Genomic DNA, 23,890 nt, shown 5'->3' with positions numbered 1-23,890 from the left:
TAGGCAGCAGAAGTTCTTGAGACAACACTTGTCATCATTAAGAGGATCTATTATGTGAAATATGGAAAAATCTTATTAAGAAGTGCCAGGTTTCCACAGAACATGCTTCTATGCCTTTCAAAAGTAGAACAAAATGGGAGACATCGCCAAAAGTTGAATCTCCAATTGCCTTTTTTATCTAAGAAAACGACTATCCCTCCACCTAGTGTATCTCTTAGGGCATTTCAGATAGAAAGGTATAATCTAAATTACGTTGAAATCGGTTTTCAAAACAGGTGGGACTTCTCATTTCCATGTATTTAGCTTTTTCTTGGGTCAATAAAGTTGTGGAAAGATGAGCGGAATGTATAAGGAATGGACCGAAGCCTGGGAAACCTAGATCCAAGCTTCTTTCCCATCAGAATCAGCTTTTTACCTTAAGAAGCAGCCATTGACACTGGCATGTGTACCAAAAATCATAGGAGGTTCTCTTTTTACGTATTTGGTCAAGGATTAGGTACAAATTATTAACCATTTGTAGATACTGTACAAAGGGAGCATTTTTATCTGCTTTATTGCTAAATTATAGTGGCCCTTCCTTTCGTTCATCCAGCCCTTCTGGTTACGTCATTTTCAGACAAAGCATAGGGAACAGCCCTCTTTAGCAAGCAAGGACTGATTGCAGTGTGTGGGCAAACCAGCATGACAGTGTTTCCTCTCATTTGATGGAGACCAGTGCAGAAGTATCTATAATCTTACAGGGGCAGGTGGTTGATGATAACATCAAATATCTGGGTTATAGGCATAATCACCAGGGGTTATGATTTTTTACAATTGTTCTTTTTTCAATTGCAGAAAAACTTTGACTATAAAATAATCAATTCAAACTTTTTAATATCAGCAACTAACAACCCTGTTGTCCCAGTCACTCAGATAAAGTTCAGTTTTTATTCAAACCTATTCCCTGCTCTGGTCATTGAATCTTCATCTACAGAAGGAGAGTTTAAAAATTGAGTTTCTTCGATCGATTATGAACAATATGGAAAAAGTGGAATATATGGGATAGATGCTGATCTCCATGTACCCTTTTGTGGGGGACACCAGCAATTCCTCTGATTCACAGTATGATAATTCTGAATTTCAGGCTTTCCGTTTCAGTCTCTTTGGTTTTAAAATACTGATGGCGGTTATGGCCATATTTCAATGATCAACATGAGTAATTCCATATTTCATTTTAAACCGGGTAGTTTTTCTTAATTTTCAACCAAAAAAGCAAAACAAAAGTAATACCACCTTTGGATGATTTTATGTTACGGGAAGAATCCTCACAGAATCTTTGATCCTATGTACAATTGACAGTACAATGTGTGGTCAGTTACTCAAAAGCTAATCCCAACCCATCTCAAATACTCTAGTTCCTGCAAATGGGAACAGAAGTGGCAACTTTGTTCCCACAGATTATTATCTGTTTTTTAAAAATAATGTTTAATTATTATTATTTTATTAATAATTTAATAATGCACTCAGGGGTGCACAATGGATCGCCACATGATAAACACACTTAGGGCTTTTTTGAGCCTAGTTGTTAAAGGTGATGTAAAGTAGAGATAATTCTTAAAAAGTCAATTATGACCCCAAGATCATTGTAAAAAATAATAATAATTAAAAAAAAAATCGTAAATGTAGTCCTACACAGATATTATGCTCTGTGGTTGCTCCAAACCATATTGGTATGTTCACATGTAAAGATAGTGGGTACAATCAGATTAGGTGGAAATTTAGCATAACAAAGATGTCAACAGCGTTTGGTATAAGATGGCTGTCCCGGTAACTGGTATCGAATAGCAGCTTGATGGTCCTGGTAATATTCTCCTCTAAGTGGGATTGGATAGGAGTACCCAATCCACACCCACTTCGAGGAGAATATTACTGGGACCATCCAGCTGCTATTCGACACCTGTAACTGGGACAGCCATCTTATTTATACTAACGCTATTGAGAACTTTGTTATGCTAAGTTCTCCACCTAATCCGGTCGTGCTCACTCTCTTTACATGTGAACATACCAATATGGTCTGGAGTAACAACAGCGTATATCTGTGTAGGACCACTTTTACAAATTTCAATATCAGGGAGGAGGAGACACTTTTCGCTAATAAAGGAAGTATGGTATTGCCCCTCTGACTGTCTGGTGAAGGAATTACACTGAGGTGACTGTATCAGAGTTCCTTGAATGAAACGTTTGTCCATTCATACCTCCATACACTTTACAGAGGCAGAGAAGAGGAGACGTTTGCCCTCTAAGTGGGATGTATAGTATATTTTTGTAGTTTACAGCCCTCTTCTCTCGCACATCAATTACAGCTCACTTACCAACCTATCATCTATACATCTCTTCTCACTTGTATTCATTCATCTCTACCACGGACAACCTGCACTTGGTAGCATGCAGACTACTCCTCTGCTTCCCTACATCTCAGCTGTATAGTGTATTAAGAATTGTGCTGCTAACCTGTGGTCTCTTTTAGTTATTCTGTTGCTGTTCTATTTAGTTCTGTGTACACTGTATTGTTATGTATGCCCTATGTCTGATGCTGTGAACCACTTGCGGCGCCTTATAAATAAAATGTAATAATAATAATTGTACTGTGGATATCAGACAGCAACTTTTCTCCTTGCCAGTGTAGCCTAGAGCCTTGCTTCTTTTACTCCAGGCAGAATAGGACACAAGGGTTTATATAATCTAGAGCAGCAGTTCTCAAACTGTGGGTCCTGACCACCTCAGCATGGGGTCGTGACTCTATGTTGTTGATCATCAGGTTAAGGTGTCTGTGGATGGGGACAGGGTATAACTCCTTAATTAAACACCCACTGTTTCCCTCTTCCATCCCACTGACACCCTTTTCCATTCACCCCCATTACCCACTGCCTCCCAGTCACAAAAGCGGTCACTTTGCTGACCACATATGTGGTGGCCATTCAGTAGTAACTTGGTGGGGTCCTGTAATAATTTTATGTTTAATTTTAGTTTTAGTTTAGTAAAATAGTTTGAGCACCCTTGATATAGAGTATGTGTTAGTGTTTTTTGTTTAATTTCTGATGTCTCTTTTCAGATTAATGATCTGGATTCAGAAGATGGAAAGAAGGATTCTATGGTGGATGTTCTCTTCAAACGAGCTCTGAAAGAATTCCGCCAGAATATTTTCAGTCTTTATTCAACTTCACTCATGGTAACTTCTGACTTGTTGATGTTGGAACAGTTTAGATCATAGTGATTAATGTGTGTCTGTAACTAATCCCATACTGTGTGTGTGGTTAACAATCCTCGATAATTTGAGGTTATCACACCCCTAATATTTATGATAATATTATGTTCTCACACCCTGATCATTAGTACATTCATTTCTTCTTTGTTCTTTTTCTGGAATTTGTCATTGTTGCATTGCCTCTTCTCCGGCAGTACTGTAACCTTTGTTTCGATTATTCAGATTTGTGTGAGTTGTTTTTGTTTTTTAAACACTTAATCCCATCACTTGCTATAGGGAGAAGATGGGAAAAGCATCCGTTACAGGGACCTGGGGGCCCTTTTTGAGCAGATCCTGGACAAGACCATGAAACAGCATCAACCACGGGCATGGAGTGAATCTCCAGTTAGAGTTTGGATAAATACATTCAAGGTTTTCTTAGATGAATTTGTTCACGATTATAAACCTCTGAATTACACCCCTGGAAAGGTAATTCTAGCCAAATGCGTAAAAAAACCTTAGTTTGTGAGTTAATTTAGTTAAATATTGGAAATACTGTACTATCTGACCTGCCCAGCGTTGCCTGGGAAAACCTTTGCCTGGGAAAAAAATTGCTGTAAAATTTCATCTAATTATGCTGTGCCAAAGGCCCAAGATTGTCATTTGATCAAACCTCCACCACAAAACTGGAATGTGTTTGCATTGATACTCAATGACAGCAATGAAATCAGGTGTGGTGGTGTTGTTGTTTGAAACAAAACGCTCCTGACTTGTTGGTGCGCTATATATATATATATATATATATATATATATATATATATATATGTGTGTGTAGTGTGCTGTGTGTATCTGTGCAATGTTTAAGTGCATTTGTTTGTGTGTGTTGTACTGGGTTGTTTTTTTTGGGGGGGTGGGGGGGTTGTAGTGAATGTGGGTGTGTGTTGTACTGTGAGTGGTGTGTTATGTTGTGTGTATCTGTCTAATGTGTAAGTGTTCAAAAGTATTGAGGAGAAGAAAAAAGACAGTTTTTTGTGGACGCACTCCTGGTTTTACAAAGATATCATTACTCAAATAATTTTCTTTTTATATTTTTATATATAAAATTGTGGGAACCCCTATTGTCTTTAATGTTATGAACTGTGACATGGGGTATACCACAAAAAGTGTGCGAAAATTGGAGAGGTTAAAATATCCCAACATACATATACAGTGATAAGAAAAGAAAATTAGTGTTGGACAGAATTTTTAAAACGTGTAGGCAGGTTTCATAGGATGTTTTGGTTTTATTTTAGCAGTCGGGTGGTATTCCCGCATATAAACAGTTTCTGTATTTCCACTTTTGTTATGTTTTCAATATACTGTTATTGTTCACCTTGTTATTGTAAGGGAATATGACAGTTGTTTTTCAGGGCTTTGTCTTGGTAGTGAATGAAATCACTTATTTTACCAACCCCTATGTCCAGCTGACACACCACTGGATTTTTTATATATATAGAAGATAATGCAGTTAGATATATTTATACCAAGATATTATTTACAGTTTTTATTTGCTATACTGGTAAGTGTATTGGCCTTAAGTTCGGCTCTATATTACACTTGGATAAGTGTTTTGGCCTTAGAATTGGCTCTATATCACACTCTGTCACCTATACTTCTTTAGTCTGTGGAGCGATATAATTGTATTTGAGTGGGCTGTGTGACTTTGGCCATATATTAGGCTCTAGTAAATGTCATGTGCCGTGTTCAAATTTTTTGTTATTATTATTGCCTATTTAGCTGTTATGTATCAGCATTTGGCAAATGGCAGTATGTATACCGGGTGTGTGATCTGGCCGTGAGTCTGGCTCTATGTCACTCTGTTGTTATATACCCGAATTAATATCCTCCTCAGATTTGTTAGGTATGCCTTTTAAGCTGTGTTGTAATCAGCATATGGCAATTTTGATATAATTTGTGACTCAAGCTTTCATTTTGGGCTTTTATTTCCCAGTACAGTATTGTGTTTTTGGCCTTAGAATTGGCTCTATGTCACACTCTGTCACCTATATTTGTTTAGTCTGTGGAGCGATATACTTGTATTTGAAATGGGCTATGTGACTTGGCCATATATTAGGCTCTAGTAAATGTCATGTGCCGTGTTCAAATTTATTAGTATTATTGCCTATTTAGCTGTTATGTATCAGCATTTGGCAAATGGCAGTATGTATACCGGGTGTGTGATCTGGCCGTGAGTTTTGGCTCTATGTCACTCTGTTGTTATATACCCGAATTAATGTCCTCCTCAGATTTGTTTAGCTATGCCTTTTAAGCTGTGTTATAATCATGTGTAAGTGTGTGAGGTGCGCTACGTATATATGTTTGTGTGTGTTCCTGTATCTGTGCAATTTTTAAGTGTGTGTGTTCTTTGTACTGTTTTTGAGTGTGTGTTGTACTGCATGTGGTGTGTGCTGTGTATATTTGTGCAATGTGTAAGGGTGTTAGGTGCGCTACATATATATGTGTGTGTATGTGTGTGTGTATTTGGTGTACTGTGTGTGTGTGATGTGTGGTATATGGTAATCCCCAATTGTTCTCAATTGTTTAAAGCCTCCACCATAATGTTAGAATGTTTTTGCATTCTTACAAAATGACAGCAATGAAATCGGGTGTGGTGGTGTTCCTTTGTCATCTGTTTTTTTCCAGATCATCAATCAAGGCAAATTGAACCTTGGTGTTTTTTAAATTTCTAAGTGAAATTTCACAAAAATGGTTTCGATGTGCATGTCACCAGGCCCAGAGGTACCTTGTTGCCAAGTTTGGCAGCTCTGAGTGCCACAGTGTGTCCGCAATGTGACAGACGTGCGCACACACAGACACACTTCAAAATGATAATAATAATTTTATTTATATAGCACTCTTTCTCCGATAGGACTCAAGGCGCTTAACAGATAGAATGAATGTAATACAGTACAGAAACAATGAAGTACAGAAAAGCTTTTCATAAACAATACTTAGATTATGTTAATGATTTATATTAATTGATATGTCTTTTTTTCAAGACACAAAAGACCGAAAGAAAGAAGAGAAGGAAAAAGGAGTCAGATATTGTAAGTTAATGTGATTATTTTTCATATTATGTTCGGACTTTTTCCCCATCACCCTACTACATTGGGGGGTATTTTTCATGATGTTTCTCTGATCATTTTTGGGCTATCCAGTTTACTTGCTCAAAATAAAAAAACACCTCCTGAAAACACACAGGTTCAGTGAAACCTGTGCACGCTAATTGGATAGCCCCAGGTGAAGCAATTACCCGTGGTTATTGATTACTGTCCTTTGATTTGTCCTGTTTTTGTACTGATCGCCACCCTTCTACCAACACCTAAAGAGCCACACATGGATATCTCTCTCCCCTGTGCTTCTTTTTTTCCTGTTTCTTACGTTTTCTTACCTATATATTTCAGGTTGAGGAACACAATGGTCATATATTTAAAGCCACTCAATACAACATTCCGACATACTGCGAGTTCTGCTCTTCACTTATCTGGATCATGGACCGAGCTGCTGTTTGTAAATGTAAGATTGCAATATATATATAGTTGTAGCAAACTGCATTGTTCCAGCTTTGCATCTTTAGTTAGTTGTCCATTGTTTAGAAATATATGTCAGAGATTTGCTGATAAATCTCATAGCTGCAATGCAGCTATGACCTGTCGACCTTTAGTATCTATCATCCTAATGCATGTCGACTAAGGTAGACAATCATTAGGTCAATAGTCCCTATCATCCTAGGACCCCTTCTTCTTATTTCAGACTAGAAAAATAATATAAATACCCTTTTCATGAACCAGTGTTTTCACAAAATGGCTGTTATCTGCACACTCCTCTTTTTGTAATTATGTGCATTTTTGTTAACTCTTTGCACCTTTTCTTTAATAAGCTTCTGACATGGTATAGCAGAGAGGGGGAACTATTAGTCCTCCAGCTGTTGAACTACACATCCCAGCATGCTCTGCTACAATTTTGCTATTTGGCAATGCTAAAACTGTTGCAGGGCATGCTGGGAACAGCTGGATGGCCAAAGTTTCCCCATCCCTGTGGTATAGGGTTGAATTTATACTTTCTTTGTGGCATATATTAATACAGTATTAAATCTCAGTGTGTAGATTTGCTTGCCATAAGAAGTGCTGTTCCCAGATCACCACAACATGCAGTAAAAAGGTGAGCTATTTATTATTTGTGTGAGATTATTATTTGTTTGTTTTTGTGTTTGTTTGCAGACAATATCAACACAAGCATGTTGGTAATGGAGTGTGCTCCTGCACTAACTCCATTATGCCTTACAAGCGTTATTAGACCCCAAGATATCCACTGCCAGCGCTACTGCACATTCACCAGTGTTCCATCTCCTGCAGACATTCGGCAGGGTCATGGAGGCAGTCAGGGTGTTGATGTTCCCTGCATCTGCAGCGTGGTAGTGATGGAGAAGATGAGATTGTTGCAATTATTTTGGTAGCTGTCTCTGTTCAATTGTGGGCAGCTTCTACATTTACGATGCCTCACAGTTTTGTCACTGGAAAAGATCACTGCAGCATCTGCATAGCAACTACATCTGAATTAGACCCACTTTCAGCATAGCTGTACATCTGCTTATTTATTTATTACTAGTTATATAGCACATACATATTCTGCAGCGCTTTACAGAGAATCTTGAACATTCACGTCAGTCCCTGCCCCATTGGAGCTTACAATCTATATTCCCTACCACACGCACACACAGACATTCTAGGGTTCAGTGGCGGAAGTACCGGAGACACGACCATCTCCGGTGCCCCAGTCACTTACATCAGAAGCTCTGCAGCGACAGGACGCGGAGCGGCGGCATGTTAGGAGTTGATCGAGTAGTAGGCAGTCAGGAGGCGGGGGCACTGTCTGCCTGACAGAGAAAGTCCTGCTGTCCATGCCCGTCTCCCACTTGAACAACCCCAGCTCCTTCATCCGCGCTGTCGCTGCTCAGGTTGAGAATGGAAGAGGGGCTGGCGGATGTGCCTCGGCGGTGACAGAGTGCTTACAGTAAGGCACACACCAGGATCACTTTTCAGTGTGTGGCTGTTTGTGTGTTTGGCTGTGTATGTGTGCGCATATGTGGCTTTGAGTGTGTGGGGAGTGTTTGTCTGTGCATATGTGGCTCTGTGTGTGTGTGTGTGTGTGTGTGTGTGTGTGTGTGTGTATATGAGGCTGTGTGTGTGTGTGTGTGTGTATATGAGGCTGTGTGTGTGTGTGTGTGTGTGTGTATGAGGCTGTGTGTGTGTGTGTGTATATGTGGCTGTGTGTGTATATGAGGCTGTGTATGTGGATTTGCGTGTGTTCATATGTGGCCATGTGATCCTTAATTTGGCCAGACTGCAATGGTGTTGGTGTTGAAAGAAGAAGGGGCACCATTGTTATTTCGCCTCCGGGCCGCTGGTTTGAACTTACGCCACTGCTAGGGTTAATTTTTGCTGGGAGCCAATTACCCTACCAGTATAGCCATTATTCTACAGCCCTTGTAAAGCCTCACTGTGTGACACAATTCATATACTGATTCTACTGGTGTACACAATTAACCACTCCGTGATTACCACAATTAGTTCACATATAACAACACAACATGCACATAGGCATTTGCCAATTTCATATCTGTGCTAGGTTGCTTTGTGACATGGAAGTCATTTAGGGGGTGATTCACGTTGGCTCAGTAAGTCGCTTACATTAGCAGCTTATTGAGCAGTCAGATGCCGCCCGCCGGCTGTGCAAACTGACGCCCCCCTTCCCCATGTGAACGGCCGCATCTGCATGCGAATAGATGTGTACATGTGTACATCCATTCGCATGCAAGTGTAAGGGGGAAATCATTCGATGGTCGGCGACCATCAAATGATTGTTCCAGTCGTTGGCAAATAAAAGTCAGTCCATGACCCTAATTTACGACCGCCTGGACGTAGACTGGGGGTGGCTGACATCCTGTGACGTCAGCCGGCTGCCCCAATAAGGTTTAGTCATGCCTGCCTTCACATGTGAACGCCCCGTGTTTTTTTTGTTTTTGTGGTACGCCCAGGAAATGCTGGGTGTCCTCATGCTCCAGCTCCTTGACTACATTGGCAGATGTAATACTCGCTGAATGCATTTAAACTGTTGGTCTGAAAATGCGTACACATGCGCAGACCCGTAACATCAGTCCCCACTGCGAATTCAGCTAGTTAGAAGCCAACCTGAATCAGGGCCATAATACAATACACACAACCCACAATGTAATCAAGGCAAACATCAATGCAGGAATGAGGGAGGGGGGAACATGTATACTGTCCCAAGTCCTGCTCCGTCATCTGCCTTGGTAAGCTCAATGATCGGCTTCCATCTCTTTTTTTTTTTTTCTTCTAAAATGTATGGGGGAGACAAAGTTATCTAACTGTTTTATACTGTTGCAGTCTTACGTATACACAAATGTATTGGCTAATAATTTACTTTATATTATTCATGTAACTCTTCCTCTATCTTTTTGTTCCAATTTAGTATGACTTTGAGCTGTCCTCCCGCCACTTTGGAGTAGAGTTATCCCGCCTAACTAATGAAGAGAGAACTGTTCCTGTGGTGCTAGAGAAACTTATCAGTTACATTGAGATGCATGGCTTGTATACAGAAGGCATATATAGGAAACCTGGTTCCACCAACAAGATTCGTGAGCTCAGACAGAACCTGGACACAGGTAACTACATCCCTTCTCTTCCCCAGTCCCCATAATCTATAGTTTCCAGAAACTTCCCAATGAGTTCTGCCTCCGGTTTTGCTGGAAAGATAACACCACCAAATTTTGAGGGTAAAATTAATCAAAAGGTCTCTATCCCAAGCCCCTTGTTCCGTCCAACAGCTTCCTCAATGGGTGTAATGGTCCAAGCCTGAGAGACAATCCCCTGGTCTGTTTGCAGCATTAGCTTAATATTGACAATACCAGTAGGAGCTTGGATAGCTGCAAATATCATGAAACCAGTCAGACCATATCAATGCAGCTTAATGAAATTTGTTTACACATATAATTAACTTCCCTTTTGGCATCCGGGGCCAGATGCAATGAATTCCGAGTTTGCTCTGCGAGATATCAGCTGCGGGTTGCCAGCCCTGCGGGGTGCCAGCTGAACTTGGAAGTTTTTTAAAGGGGGCAATAATTTACAAGTTAAAAACTATGAACAGCGGGGTTCAGCAAGCATCCCGCACAGCCACCCAACTCAGACTTCATTACATCTGGCCCCCATTTATTTTTATATTACAAACTTCTGCCCAAATATTTTTTCACATTTCCATTCTGTATTTGAGTATTTGCCTTATAAATGTTTATTTATACAACACCTTAGTTACAACTTATTTTTCTTCCTGTCTCTCACTTTCTGCATCTAGTCCCGTAATAATCTCTCTGATCTTTGTGGCTTATTGTTCTTCTATTGCAGATATTGACAATGTAAATCTGGACGACTACAACATCCATGTGATTGCTAGTGTGTTTAAGCAGTGGCTGCGGGAGCTTCCCAATCCACTGATGACATTTGAACTTTATGAAGAGTTCCTCAGATCTATGGGTAAGCAATTGTAGACGTGTCATGCCTCTGTCTCGTCCAATTGATTTCCCTTTAATTGCTTTTCCTGTACTGCTTACATCATGTAGTCATTTCCCTGACATGACTTTCCTTACACTTCTTGCTCTTTCACTATATTCGTTTACCCAAACATCTTAGCCACACCTTCTTTCTTTTGTTCGCTACCATTATTATTATTATTTTTATTATTATCCTTTGTTTATACCACGACACAAGGTGCCTGCAGCACCCTACATAGTGCACACAAAATAAGCATAATAGGATATATAGTGCATACAAAAGTACATCATAGACATAGTATAAATAATACCCCTTTTCCACTAGCCTCAATATCCCGGGTTTTTGCACAGGAGCGCGCAAAACCCGGATTTTAGGCAGGTGGAAACGCTCCCTGTAGAAATAACCCAGATCGTGAGACCTGGCATTTCTACCCAGGTAGCGACCAGGGTTGAACACAGGTTCAACCTGGGTCACTGTTTAGTGTAAACGGGTAACCGGGGTCGATGCGACCCGGGTCCCTTCACTACAGTGCAAAAGCCGGCGCTGGGAGATACTTTCATCTCCCAGTGCCTCCCCAACCCCACCTCCCGATGGCGTCACCAGTCCGGGATTATGCCGGGTGGGGCTCTAGTGTGAATGGGTTTGCAAACTGGGTCGCACCCAGGCTGTAGCCGGGTACAAAATCCCGGGTGCGACCCAGCTTGCAGTTGGAAAAGGAGTATAAGAATACATACAGTACATAGTATTTAAAAAATAAAATAAAAATCTGTACATGGTAGATGCAAGAATATCAGCACTGGTTGTTGGGCACAGCAGGTAGGGCCAGAGCCTCTGATAGCACAAACCCTCCTATGTCGCAGCCATGGAAGCTACTAAGAGCAGACTTTAGACAAGCAACACACTCCAAAGGTTAAACAACTGAAGGGTGTAAACCCACACATGTACCACCTTCTTGGGCAACACTGCACTTTACTATATATTTCTGTTTGTATTTGCTTCATTCTATAATAGCGCTTTGCATAAAGAATTGTCCCACCTCTTTTCTTCAGGTCTTGGAGAGAGGAAGGAAACTGTGCGGGGTGTTTATTCAGTCATAGATCAGCTCTCTCGGACACACCTCAGTACTTTGGAAAGACTCATCTTTCATCTTGTCAGGTGGCAACTCTTTTAGTGATGCTACTGTATAGACCTGTGCATGCCATATATGCTTATTTACCAATTGCTTTTAATGTCCTTAGGATCGCACAACAGGAGGAGACCAATCGCATGTCTGCCAACGCAATAGCAATTGTATTCGCCCCATGTATTCTCCGTTGCCCAGATACCACAGACCCACTGCAGAGTGTGCAAGACATTGGCAAGACCACAGCGTAAGACATAGACAGCATTTCTATATTAACGTCTGCATGATGAACTAGGCCAAGTACTGCAACCTATTTACTCTGCCGCCTTTAATGCCTCAATATAGCCCCTCCTATGCACTATTTGTTTTACTGCTTCGTACATCTGCTAATATTACACTATGAGAACAATTGTCATGCCGTAGATTCTGCTCAGTAACCTCATAGGACACTTCTAGATTATATCTATTGATAAGTAATGTCTTCTACTGCTCTGTCAATGTTTCTCTTGATGTAGCTGTGTGGAGCTGATTGTGCTAGAACAAATGAATAAATACAGAGCTCGTCTGAAGGATATCAATAGCCTGGAGTTTGCAGAGAACAAAGCCAAGAGTCGCCTCTCCCTAATACGCAGGTCCATGGTGAGCGAAATTTGGGTTTCAAGGAGGGTTCAGATGATGATTTTAACTATAACACTCTCAAACTTGCCCCTTCTGCTCGCCATCTTTAACTCCTCTCCACCTCTAACTTCTGCTTTCCTTTCATCTCCTTCTCTAATCCAGAAACCCGTACTAATTGCAGTTAGATTTATGAGCATAAATCGCAGCACCCTGTCGGTATGTATACTAAGATCAGGCTGTCTGTGACGCTCATTCATTTTGTCCCCATTAACACAAGTAGTATACCTTTACACTCACTCTCCTGTATCTGGTACATTACATAGCATTTCTTATGCATGTTTTGTCCCCAAAGCTCATTGTACTTATTTTACTCACCTTTTATAAACATTTTGTGTCTGCTTTCCAGCACTTCTACTTTATTAATCCATTGACACACCTTCAATGTACACTTTGTGCATGCCATTCCACTCACAATTTCTATTTATCCTACTACAATCGCATTACTAGGAATAGGACCCATCTGTCTCTTGTGGTGTTACACCCCTGTTGTGTTTGTCACACAATTTATGGACATGTGACCAATATTTGCTTTATCTGCAAAAAAAAAACAAGCCAGGAATGTATAAGTCCTATAACACCCCCACATAAACCGGTGTAGGAGTCATCAGAAATTCATTCTGCATCGTGACTGAATGTTGATAGGAGAATATTACTTTTATGGTTATCTTATTTCTCTTAGAATGATAGTGTGAGGGTCATCTATATTCTAGAACATCTGCTATTGGCCTTTTGGTCACAGACAATTCTGTTGCCATTAGAGATTGAACTCCAGAATCAAACCTAGAGCAGCCATTAAATAATTCAGGTTAATAACACTTGCAGATAACGTACGAACACCATAATGCTACCAGGCACCACTTTTAAGTCTTTGCTTGTCCAAAGAGACAGGAAAATTTTTTATCTTTTAGCTCCCAAATTGTACACACTCTTGCTGTGCAACCTCTAGAATATGACATCATCTTTGTCCCAGAAATATCCACTTAAGGTTTTTTAACAACTGTGTACTCATTGTGGTATATTCAATGTGCCGATAGCGCACCATCACAGCTTGCAGGTATGATTCAACTTCTTTGCTCTTTACAAAGGAGACAGTGATACAACAAACAGGGTATTTACAGACAGTCAAAAGGTAGGAGGGCCCTGCTCGCAAGCTTACAATCTATTGCACAGACATACGGATTTTAGCAAATAATTACTATATGGTTTGCAATATCAACATCACCAAGGTTTCAAACATCCTGTTTTCTTTTGGACCAGTTACTGCCATTTCTGCAGGATTGCCTGAAGGGCTGCTCAGGCCATTTTTGCTTTTGAGCATCTTACATGGAGTAATGCACGTGTAGCTGCCATTCATCCTCCTTGGTAACTCTACCTGGTGCAAACTTCACCACAATGCTTTTGAACCAGTGGACTTAAAAATTCCTTTCTTGGCAGATTACCTTCCGTTCATTACCTCCACAGCTCGGAGAAGTTCAGAGAGGTCTCCAAGTTCCTTTTGAATGAGGAGAGTGTGATCCTAGCTTTAGAAACAAAATGGTCTCCAGGAAAAGAGAGAGTTTTCTGTGTCTTCTGGCTATTGTAAGGGCATTTATGGGCACATGTACTAAGCCTTGGAGAGTGATGAAGTGGAGAGAGATAAACAACCAATCTGCTACAAACTGTCATTTTTCAAACCCAGTCTGTAACATGTCAGTTAAGACCTGTTCTGAGGGTACTTTATCTCTCTCTATCACTCATGAAGCCTTAGTAAATCTCCCCCTTCCAGCAAGCTTCCAAACAGTCTATTCCCAGAATGGTTACTTTCGGTACTCTGCTATGAGGCAGCCCTTCCTTGGTCCATAAGTGCAAGGGTGCGTACCCGATCAGTGGTAGCTTTGTAGGCGGCACAGCATGGTACAGCTATTTCAGACACCTTGGATGTCTTTGCACATCTTCACAAAAATGTACACATAATATTTTTTGTTATGAAGATGGATGTTGGACATAATGTTCTGTACACCACAAATTCCAAGAGTACTCTTTTTCGGAAAATGCTTTTGGGCATCCCTGTGGTATCCAGTATCCCCCAATTGGATGGTTCATTGGGAGGACCAGATTTTTTCCACAATTCTAGTTAGGGTTGTTTTGCTGGAGATAGTTGTGCTTTCTCCTCCCCTTGTATTTCTGTGCTACTGGTCAGGCATTTGGGGATTTATGAGTCTGAGAGTTCTCAGTCAGCAAATGGGTCATAGAGAGTTAAGGCCCCCATACATTAGGCCGACTTGTCCGAAGGACAAGTTGGACCTAATCTACTGACAACTCCCCTGGGGGGGGGTCACATACGATTTGGCACTTGATGTGCCAGGTTTTGCATGTGATAAATCGCATGCGATTTATCACATGCAGTCCCCCCGGGGAGCTGATGTCAGCGGGAGCTGAGCAGGGCATGGGGGCTGCAAGCAGGCAGCGGCGCAGCCTGTAGTACCTGCGGTGGAGGGAGCCAGATGCCGAGCGGGGGACTGCAAGCAGGGAGCCAGGCAGGGGAGGCAGTGGGCGCAATGGTCCAGGCGGTGAACTCCGCAAGGGGACCAGAGAGCAGAGACCGGGTAGCGTAGGGGAAGCCGGGCAGCAGCGGGCGGACATAGAAATTAATTAACAGTCAGTGATTGGCTAAGAGCTCTCTCAGTCAGAGAGCTCTCAGCCAATTACTGGCTGTCCATTCATTTCTATGTGCCCGGCTTCCCCTACGCTACCCGGTCTCTGTCTCTGATCCCCTTTCGGCATTCACCGCCTGGAAGTATCTATTTGCGGCATTCCCCCCCCCCGCCCAGGATAGTGCGCCCACTGCCTCCCTGCTTACAGTCCCCCCGCTCGGCTCCCTCCACCGCACGTACTATACGCTGCATCCCCTGCCCGCCTTGGGCTGCACATAAAATTTAACAAATCTTATGTGCAGCCTGTCCGACCTCCCGAATCCCGAATGCGATTTGGCCCGATTTCACGGCCCGATTCCTCCAAATCGGGCCCAAATCGCATAGTGTATGGCGGCCTTTAGGTGCATGAGCTGTTTCCCCAGTAAACATAAAGTTCCCAGTATCCTGTCACCACACTCTATACAGATTAAAGCCTGTTCTCTCCATCCATTGGATATAAAGTAAATTCAAATATCATTAACATACCAGTTACCTAAAAGCAAACAAAATATCACACCTTGGAGGTCATTCTGGTCTGTTCGCTCCCCTGCACATTCGCACAGGGGAGCAATATTTTGTTTGTGCACATAAACATTTTTGCACATGTGCAGGCTCTTTGGGTGAACAGACGTGGCAAATTAATTATTCGCTGGCCCGTTCGCACGGGGCAGTGCGGGGGCCGGCGTGTACATGTTGCGCATTTGGGAATGCTCAGTGTTTCATGCTCGTCCTGAAAATGCTGGGCCTTCCCATGGAAATTCGGGTGGAGTGCCAGGGTGTCTTGACGACCATCGAATGATTTAGGCCCTGTGCGCAACGTTGCGAATGGATGTTTATGCAAGCCGCGGGGGCGTTTGTGCGGGTGGCGTTTAGTTAGCCAACTAAACACCTCCCGCCACCAGACTGACCTCCCTTATGTTTAGTCTTTGCTTAACAGGCCTAAAGACATGTACATACGGTGAGTCATTGGCTGAGATCTAGGTCTTTTGTATTGATAATGCACACTTGTGTACTTACATTTACTTACAATGCTGTACACTCAACTCAAGCCACACAAGGAGACTTGATGAGTAATCCTGACAGGATTGTCTGTAACGAAGTAATTGGGATGTTCAAGGGTAATGAGAATGTACATATCCTAGAACTATAAATATGACCATAGTTTTACTACAGATATAAACATAAACTGCATCCTGAACATATTTTGGCTTCTGGATTTGTACCTAGAATGGATACAGCATTGTACTAGGGCACATGTAACATATGGTTTTACATTGATAGCTACAAAATGACATTATACTGTATGTTGTAGTACATTGGTATTTGTAAATACACACACACACACACACACACACACACACACACATATATATATGTGTGTACACATATAAAATCTAAAACATTTGTACTAAGTGACCCCCCCCCCCCCAAAAAAAATATTGTAAAACAGTATTTGCCATTTTTGTGGCAAGCACATCTATTATATTGTGTGCACATTTTTGTTCTTGTTTTATTTTTTATTATTTATGATATTTTTATTACATTTTATGTTCACATTAATGACACATACTGTCCATTGGCATGTGTACATGTATTTTGTTAAAAATACAGTGTGGAAATGTGCAATTCTCCATGACAACCAATGTGATTTGTTTGATGTATCCCTTGGAAAAGGTAGATAATAATAAAAGCAAATATCTGAGTGAATGCACTGGGTTACTGCCTATCCATCATTCATGCCTTTGTGTCTGCTCAGGGCAAAGGACGCCTACGCTCCAGTCTGAGCCCTGTGATTTCAGGGCTCTCTCCGGTTGTTCCGGATGCTGCTGGTGACCATGGGTTATCAACCATTCCCTCAGAGGATGAGTCCTCCGACCAGAAGGAAGCAGCTATGCAGCAAGAGGAGAGAGTATTGGCCCAGCAGATTGAGACTCTACAGAAAGAGAAGTAAGTCATGGGGCACAATGGCATATGGGTAGCATGACAAAGAATTTGTGAAATATTACTTAGTAACACAAAATGCTTCTAGTTTGGAAGCCACAGGCAGAGCACTGCTGAGTCAGTGTGCACTAAGCTGAGTGTTTTCCCTCCACATACGGTAGGTTTTTCACTATCAGGCCAATTATTGTTTTCTTTCCCTGTCACAACATTTTTGATAATGCTTATGCCATGGGATTGCCATTTTACATTTTAAACCACTTTAGGTTTGTTAGGTTGTGCAATTTTATTTGTTGTTTATATAACCTTTTAGGAATGGTGCCACAAAGTACATAGAAACGTTATATCCAGAATTGTGGTAAGAATTCTAGATAACAGATGAAGCACCTAGCATAGCAATAAATATGGCTCTCATTCGATTGGTCTTCATGTAGACCAGGCATGTCCAAACTGGCCATCCAGCTGTTGTGAAAGTACGTCCCATAATGCCTTGCCACAGTTTTGCTATTAGGGAATGCTAAAACTATGGCAAGGCATGCTGGCATGTGTAGTTTCACAACAGCTGGAGGGCCAAAGTTTGGACATGCTGTTGATTACAATTTCAAAATAGCACAGGTCAGTAAAGACATGTAAAGGAGGCACAACATAGGACTGAATGTACAGGTTTATTGTTCTATGTTGGCCATTGATTGTGTTTTTATGCTGTAGTATTTCTTCATTTCCATTTTATTCCCTAACCCAGAGAGGAACTTGCTTATGAGATGTTGGCTTTAGAGCCAAGAGCCTCAGATGACGAGACATTAGAGTCTGAAGCATCTCTTGGGACTGCAGACAGCTCTGAGAACCTGAACTGCGAGTCTGAGGGAGCGGCATCCATCAGGACAGGTAGTCCTTTCCTTCCAGCTTCACCTGTCTTCATTGATAGTATGGAAAATATAGAATATTTAAATACAATGTGCAAATGCTTTTCATGTACATATTGTGTTGTCGTCTATCTCCTTTCTTTATGATGATATCCTTTGACTACTGTATTCACTTATACTATTTTTAAAATAGTTTAGATTTTCATTTTTGTTCCTTCCTTGCAGAAAGAACCTACACTCTCAGTTCCATGCGAGGTACACATACCGAGCCAACAAGAACAAGGAGACCAGTTAAGAGAGAAAGTGACAGCACGGACAGTGGGGACCGCAACCTTTCATCTCCTATTGCCTCATCCTGCTTACCTCACCTGGGAAGAAAAAGGTTCCATTTACACCCTAAATCCCCCTTTTATCGAGAACCTGCCCCAGTTGATTCTCAGGACTCAACGCCCCCTGTACATTTCACAAGTCGTGGAACTTTTAATCCTGAGAAAGGACGTCAAAAACTAAAGAATGTCAAACAATCTCCTCAGAAACCCAGAGATCCTCCTGAGAGTGGGGAACAAAGGATTCTGGGAACAGATGGCAGCTCACAGTCCCTTGTCTTGTTTGGGAGCAATGAGTTTATGGTTTGAAGGAAGTGTATTCTTAACCCTCTTATTGGCATCTTTCATCTACCAAATCACAAACACTCTTCTTGCCAAGACCAGTGCCCTACCCTATAGCTTTACCCTGGTTCTTCCTACGTCACCAGGAGCTACAGACCATTTGGCATGTTCTGCCAACATCTACCAAGCAAAAGAGGGGCCATGTCTAACATAAGCCTTATCCAGCTGAATCTACTTATGAGATCTCATTACAGGACTCTAACACTCCTTTTATCAGCATATACTGATCTCAACAGAGAGGCTTTTATTATAAATATTATTATATTAATATTATTAATTTTATTTGTGGTTTCTAAGCCCTATATAAATAAACCATTCCCTTTAATTTAAAGCAGCATATGCACTGTGGTTACACAAAGCTTTGTAAGGGTGGAGCCTCCTGCAATGCATGGATCAACTTCTGTGTGGGGGGTTATTGCCCCCATAGCCCATGTTTGTCCTCCGCATCTGAACTCTGAGGTAACATTGACCCAAAAAGAACTATGGACCTTTTGGTGAGTACATTCCACCTGTTCTTTAGGATCCACATGGTATAATCCAGAGAACAGATATTCCAGGAAGTAAACAATGTGTGCTGAGAGTTCAGAAGTCTTTTAATTCAAGCGAAATCTTCTTTTATGCAGAAGAGGACTTGTGTGGGACAGACCTAAAAACTGGGCAGCTGCCTCTTCACGCATAACCCGTCTGGCTGCAGATTTTACCCCAACATAAGCCTGCTGAGCCTACTAAAGGGCAGATGCTTCCATACTGAATGTAAATGTCTTGCATCTGGGAGAAGCCACTGAGCGCAAGGCAACGTGCAATGGGAGTCAGTGCTGTTGTATGTATTCAGTACAATCTGTGTAAATTTACTGCTGTAAGATCCATTACATCACGAACAAAGCCAGAGCTTATTAAAGAACAAAAGCTGCAGAATGTTAACTGCTGAATCAGTAGTGTTTCTTGTCTCCTCACTGCAGCAGATAATGTGACCTCTTCTAAATTAGAATGAATGGCAATTATGGACAGACAAGTGAATACATGAAAGCAGGGCAACAGAATAGATGAATGATCCAGTGGGGTTTCTGTGAAACAAGGAGAAATATAGAAAACAGAGTATACATTACCTGCATGGAGAGACTGTATAAGCCTATGGGCAGTGATCATTCAATTGGTGAATGAAAATATCAATGAATTAAAGATTACTGTATGTTTTGTCATGAAAACCGTGCATTAGGAGATGCTATATTGGCCAACGTCTTGATGGTTACTTCTTACAGGTACAGTATATAGGTATATCTAGTACAGGGCGAGTCTCAGGATTGTGGGAAGATTCCGTGACCGATTGGATGCATTACATATTATGTTGGTACCGTCTCTATACTCTGTGCTGGTAAATGAGAGGCAATGAAAGAGTAGTCAGGCTATGCCCAGAAGAGAAGAGATAACAGTGACTGAGGTGTGTGTAGCTGTAGTAAATCAGATCATTGCTTTATTTTATCCTTATCCCACCACCTTTTCTATTTACCAGTATAGTAAGTACACACGATTCAGCTCCTGAATCTTGTCCAGAAGCTGCTACATAAACAGTATTTGGTCTCTAGGCTTATGGCTTTCCTGTGTTCACTGAAACTAGTTTCCCTCTGAACTTACTGAACAAAATGGGCTGTGCTATGGAAAGGGCTCACATTATAAATCACTGTAATATAAAACTGGCTTAATGAATTATCAAGCTAAAATAGTTATTCAGCCCAATGATGATTGATTGCTTGATACCCTCTCGTAATTGTAAAAATACAAGTCACCATGTGCTACACTTAGACTTGATTCTGGTTGATTCGCAAAGCAGCAGTATTTCGCTGCTTTGCAAGACATCTAACACCTCCCACCTGGGCGTACAAATGCCGGCCCCCTGCTGGTCGCCAAATGTCCCCACAGGCCTGCGAACTGATGTTTTGCATAAACATCCATTCACAGCCTTGCGTGCAGGCCCAAAATCATTCGATGGTTGACGACCATCGAATGATTTCTGAAGCGCTCGCTAATCTATCTAAGTCAGCGGTTCTCAAATTGTGGGTCCTGACCCCAAAGTGGGTCCTGACCTTCTCAGCATGGGGTCCCGACTCCATGTTGCTGACCATCAGGCTGATGACTTCTCTAATCTCTGTTAATGAGTCAAACAGTCTGAAATATCTGTTGAATTATCTGTTATTTTAGACTCCTCCCATCACTCTGTGACTCCACAATGCTGCCATGTATGTGCTGTCTGCTGACCACACATGTGATGTGATGACCTTCTGCAGCAGTGGTGCAAGTAGAAAAAAAGTCTTAGTGGTACTGTGCTGCGTGCCGAAGGCACACGTTGAAAAATGGGCGTGGTCAGGGCGTAGTTAAGGGGCGTGGTCATATGACACAAGGGGGAGTGGCTACATGACAAAACTTTAGAGCACAATGACATTTCTGTTTGGGCTTGTGCATTGCATCCTGAACACAAAATGTAGGGGTCAGGATCAAAGTGTAGGAGCCAGACAAACCATAAATAGGGATATTGCACGCCGAAGGCGCATGGCAAAAATGTACACAGGACTGCCGGTTACACGTCACACACCCAATACATATTACCCATTACACATTATGCCACACATAGTAATGCCCATTACACATGCCACACACCGTAATACCTATTACAAATAATACCACACACCGTAATACCCATTACACGTTATATACCAAACACCATTATGCCACGCACTGTAATGCCCATTACATATAATACCACACACCGTAATACCCATTACATACATTACACACGCTGTAATGCTCACTACATAATATGCCACATAAGTGCCGCTTACCTACATGCTCATTGCCATGGGTTTCATGCTCAATGCCAGGGGTTTCAATGTTTCATGCTTATACCCCTGCATATTACCCATGCCATAACGCCATACCACAATACTTGCACCACTGCGGTGAAAAGTGGCGGGCTGCGTGAGAAGGTTCGGGCTGAGGCGAGAAGGGGCGAGGTGGCGGGCTGAGGCGAGAAGGGGCGAGGTGGCGGGCTGAGGCGAGAAGGGGCGAGGTGGCGGGCTGAGGAGAGAAGGGGCGACGTGGCGGGCTGAGGCGAGAAGGGGCGAGGTGGCGGGATGCGGCGAGAAGGGGCGAGGTGGCGGGCTGCGGTGAGAAAGGGAGAGATGATGGGCTGAGGTAATGGGTGAGGTAGTGGGATGAGGCGAGAAGGGGCGAGGTGGTGGTATATAGTGGTATAAAGAGAGGTGCTGGGATGAAGTGAGAAGGGGCGAGGTGGTGGGATGAGGCAAGAGGGGTGAGGGGCATGCTGACAGGGGGTGAGGTCACATTGTCTTGGTGAAAGGGGAAGAGGTGGCAGAGGGGGAAGTAAGAGGGGGTACAAGAGAAAGTAGATCTGTTCTTACTAACATTGGGTGGCTCACAGGGGCCGGCCTCTGCTGGCTGCCACTGCTGCTCACCTGATATGGCATTTGGCTACCTTCACGTGGTCCCGACCGCTGCTGCCCTTATCATGGTTGTTGGCTGCCACACTGCCGCTGGAATATGTTATATCGGTACGCCGTACCACCCCGTACCGCCACACTTTCACCACTGTTCTGCAGTCACTTGATGGGGTCCCGTAATTAGTTTTATTGTCTAATGGGGTCCCAGAGCAAAATAGTTTGAGGACCCCTGATCTAAGTCACTCTCTGGTTCCTTAGATTAGTGGCACCTGCTCCAGGCTGGGCAGCTGACATCTGGTGACATCACCTGCCCGCCCCGGAAGGCAGAAAGCTGCCCCCTTTCGCATGGGGATGCCAAACGCAATGCAGCATGGCCCTCCTTTCGATCTAGCAGTTTGAAGCCGAAATAGACTTGTCTGTACAGTCTATTTCTGCTTTTGATACAGTGGGATCTAATGTGGGAATCAGGGTCATGTGGGAATCAGGGTCATTTTCTATTTGATTTGGACTATATAGTCCAAATCGAATAGAAAGTGACCATGAATCGCACCGTGTGTAGACGGTATTAATTGCACAAGAGGTAGCTCCAACCTTGCTTTTTTTGACCAGCTCTGTAGTGGCTGCACACACTGTAGTGGCAGAAGTTGCACCAGAGAACACTGGCCATGACCGATCACTCAGCACACATCGCTGGTGCATCGTATGTGTACCAGCGATGTAGCGTAGCATAGATCGCTCAACACCTCCCTTTGGAGGTATGTCAAACAAGGGCATGCTATCAAACCTGCCATACTTTTGACGGATTTTAAAAAAAAGTTCTAATAAGTTAAGAATATACAGTATAGGAAGTTGTATTCATTTGCAGAGCATAGATTTGTTCAACTCCATTGTCATTCATAATGACGACTGCTAAAGTGTAGATTTTGAAAAGGGAGAATTACTGTATTTTTGCATTGCATGGATAGAACTTTACACTGAGGCTGAAACATCTATGGTGTTGTAATAATGTACATTCAGTTCTGAAAAGACAATATTTGTCACCATTTTCCAACTGAGAAAGTGGACTGCTTCCATGTGAAAAGGTATGATAGTGGACAAATGTTGTTTCTTAACAAAGTAGGCAACTGTGCCAGGCAGGGACAGATAAAGCCTTCAGGTGGGTCCGGGGCACTTTAGACATGAGAGCTCCCTACAACTTGTCATTACTGGCAGCAAACTGCATGGGAGAATATTACACTGTCAAAACACAGAGTAGTGGCTGTATAAACTTGATCAATTGGTAACTGCAGAGTACCTTACTCTGTATGACTGTAGGAGACCTCACAGGCTTTGTGCTGCCTCTGATTAAAAACCCTTCCATGATGAGGCTGCTGCGGTCCTCCATGGACCTGAGATGCATGTAATGAACTCCACCAATTAGAGCTCAGCACAAGCCTTTCAGCCTTTGACTTAGTCAACTCCCAGTAATGCACTTGTGCAGTCAGTGTGCCTTGGCTCCCAATGCTCAGCACCATTAGTCATTGGCAGATAGGTGAAGCTGCAGCACTACCCCACTGCCATGCACAAAACCTTTAGCTAAAATAAAATAAAAAGTTTATTAAAAAAAATACATGCCGACCACAGGGGGGCCCTAGCTAGAGGGGTTACTGAGCTCCCCTTAATCCAG

At 42.4% G+C, this 23,890-nt stretch overlaps 1 protein-coding gene across 8 annotated transcripts in view; it reads left to right on the top strand.

The window, feature by feature from the left end:
• Positions 1-19,701, top strand: part of MYO9A (myosin IXA) — a 131,819-nt gene extending 112,118 nt beyond the window's left edge. For 6 of the 8 annotated variants that reach the window (XM_083183537.1, XM_083183534.1, XM_083183536.1 and 3 more), the window contains 14 exons: positions 3,092-3,208; positions 3,521-3,712; positions 6,262-6,309; positions 6,667-6,778; positions 7,362-7,423; positions 9,755-9,947; positions 10,684-10,812; positions 11,880-11,985; positions 12,069-12,200; positions 12,469-12,592; positions 12,734-12,787; positions 17,060-17,250; positions 17,984-18,126; positions 18,330-19,701. In XM_083183537.1, coding sequence (XP_083039663.1) covers positions 3,092-3,208; positions 3,521-3,712; positions 6,262-6,309; positions 6,667-6,778; positions 7,362-7,423; positions 9,755-9,947; positions 10,684-10,812; positions 11,880-11,985; positions 12,069-12,200; positions 12,469-12,592; positions 12,734-12,787; positions 17,060-17,250; positions 17,984-18,126; positions 18,330-18,739 — 2,013 coding nt within the window. In that variant the 3' untranslated portion in view covers positions 18,740-19,701. The remainder of the gene's footprint in view (positions 1-3,091; positions 3,209-3,520; positions 3,713-6,261; positions 6,310-6,666; positions 6,779-7,361; positions 7,424-9,754; positions 9,948-10,683; positions 10,813-11,879; positions 11,986-12,068; positions 12,201-12,468; positions 12,593-12,733; positions 12,788-17,059; positions 17,251-17,983; positions 18,127-18,329) is intronic. The other 2 variants (XM_083183533.1, XM_083183532.1) reach the window with 1 other exon arrangement.
• Positions 19,702-23,890: the final 4,189 nt, after the last annotated feature.

The sequence above is a fragment of the Crinia signifera genome, chromosome 4, assembly GCF_055691185.1.
Source record: "Crinia signifera chromosome 4, ASM5569118v1, whole genome shotgun sequence".
In the NCBI taxonomy this organism is placed as follows: Eukaryota; Metazoa; Chordata; class Amphibia; order Anura; family Myobatrachidae; genus Crinia; species Crinia signifera.
This window is presented reverse-complemented; position numbering and strand designations above follow the sequence as displayed.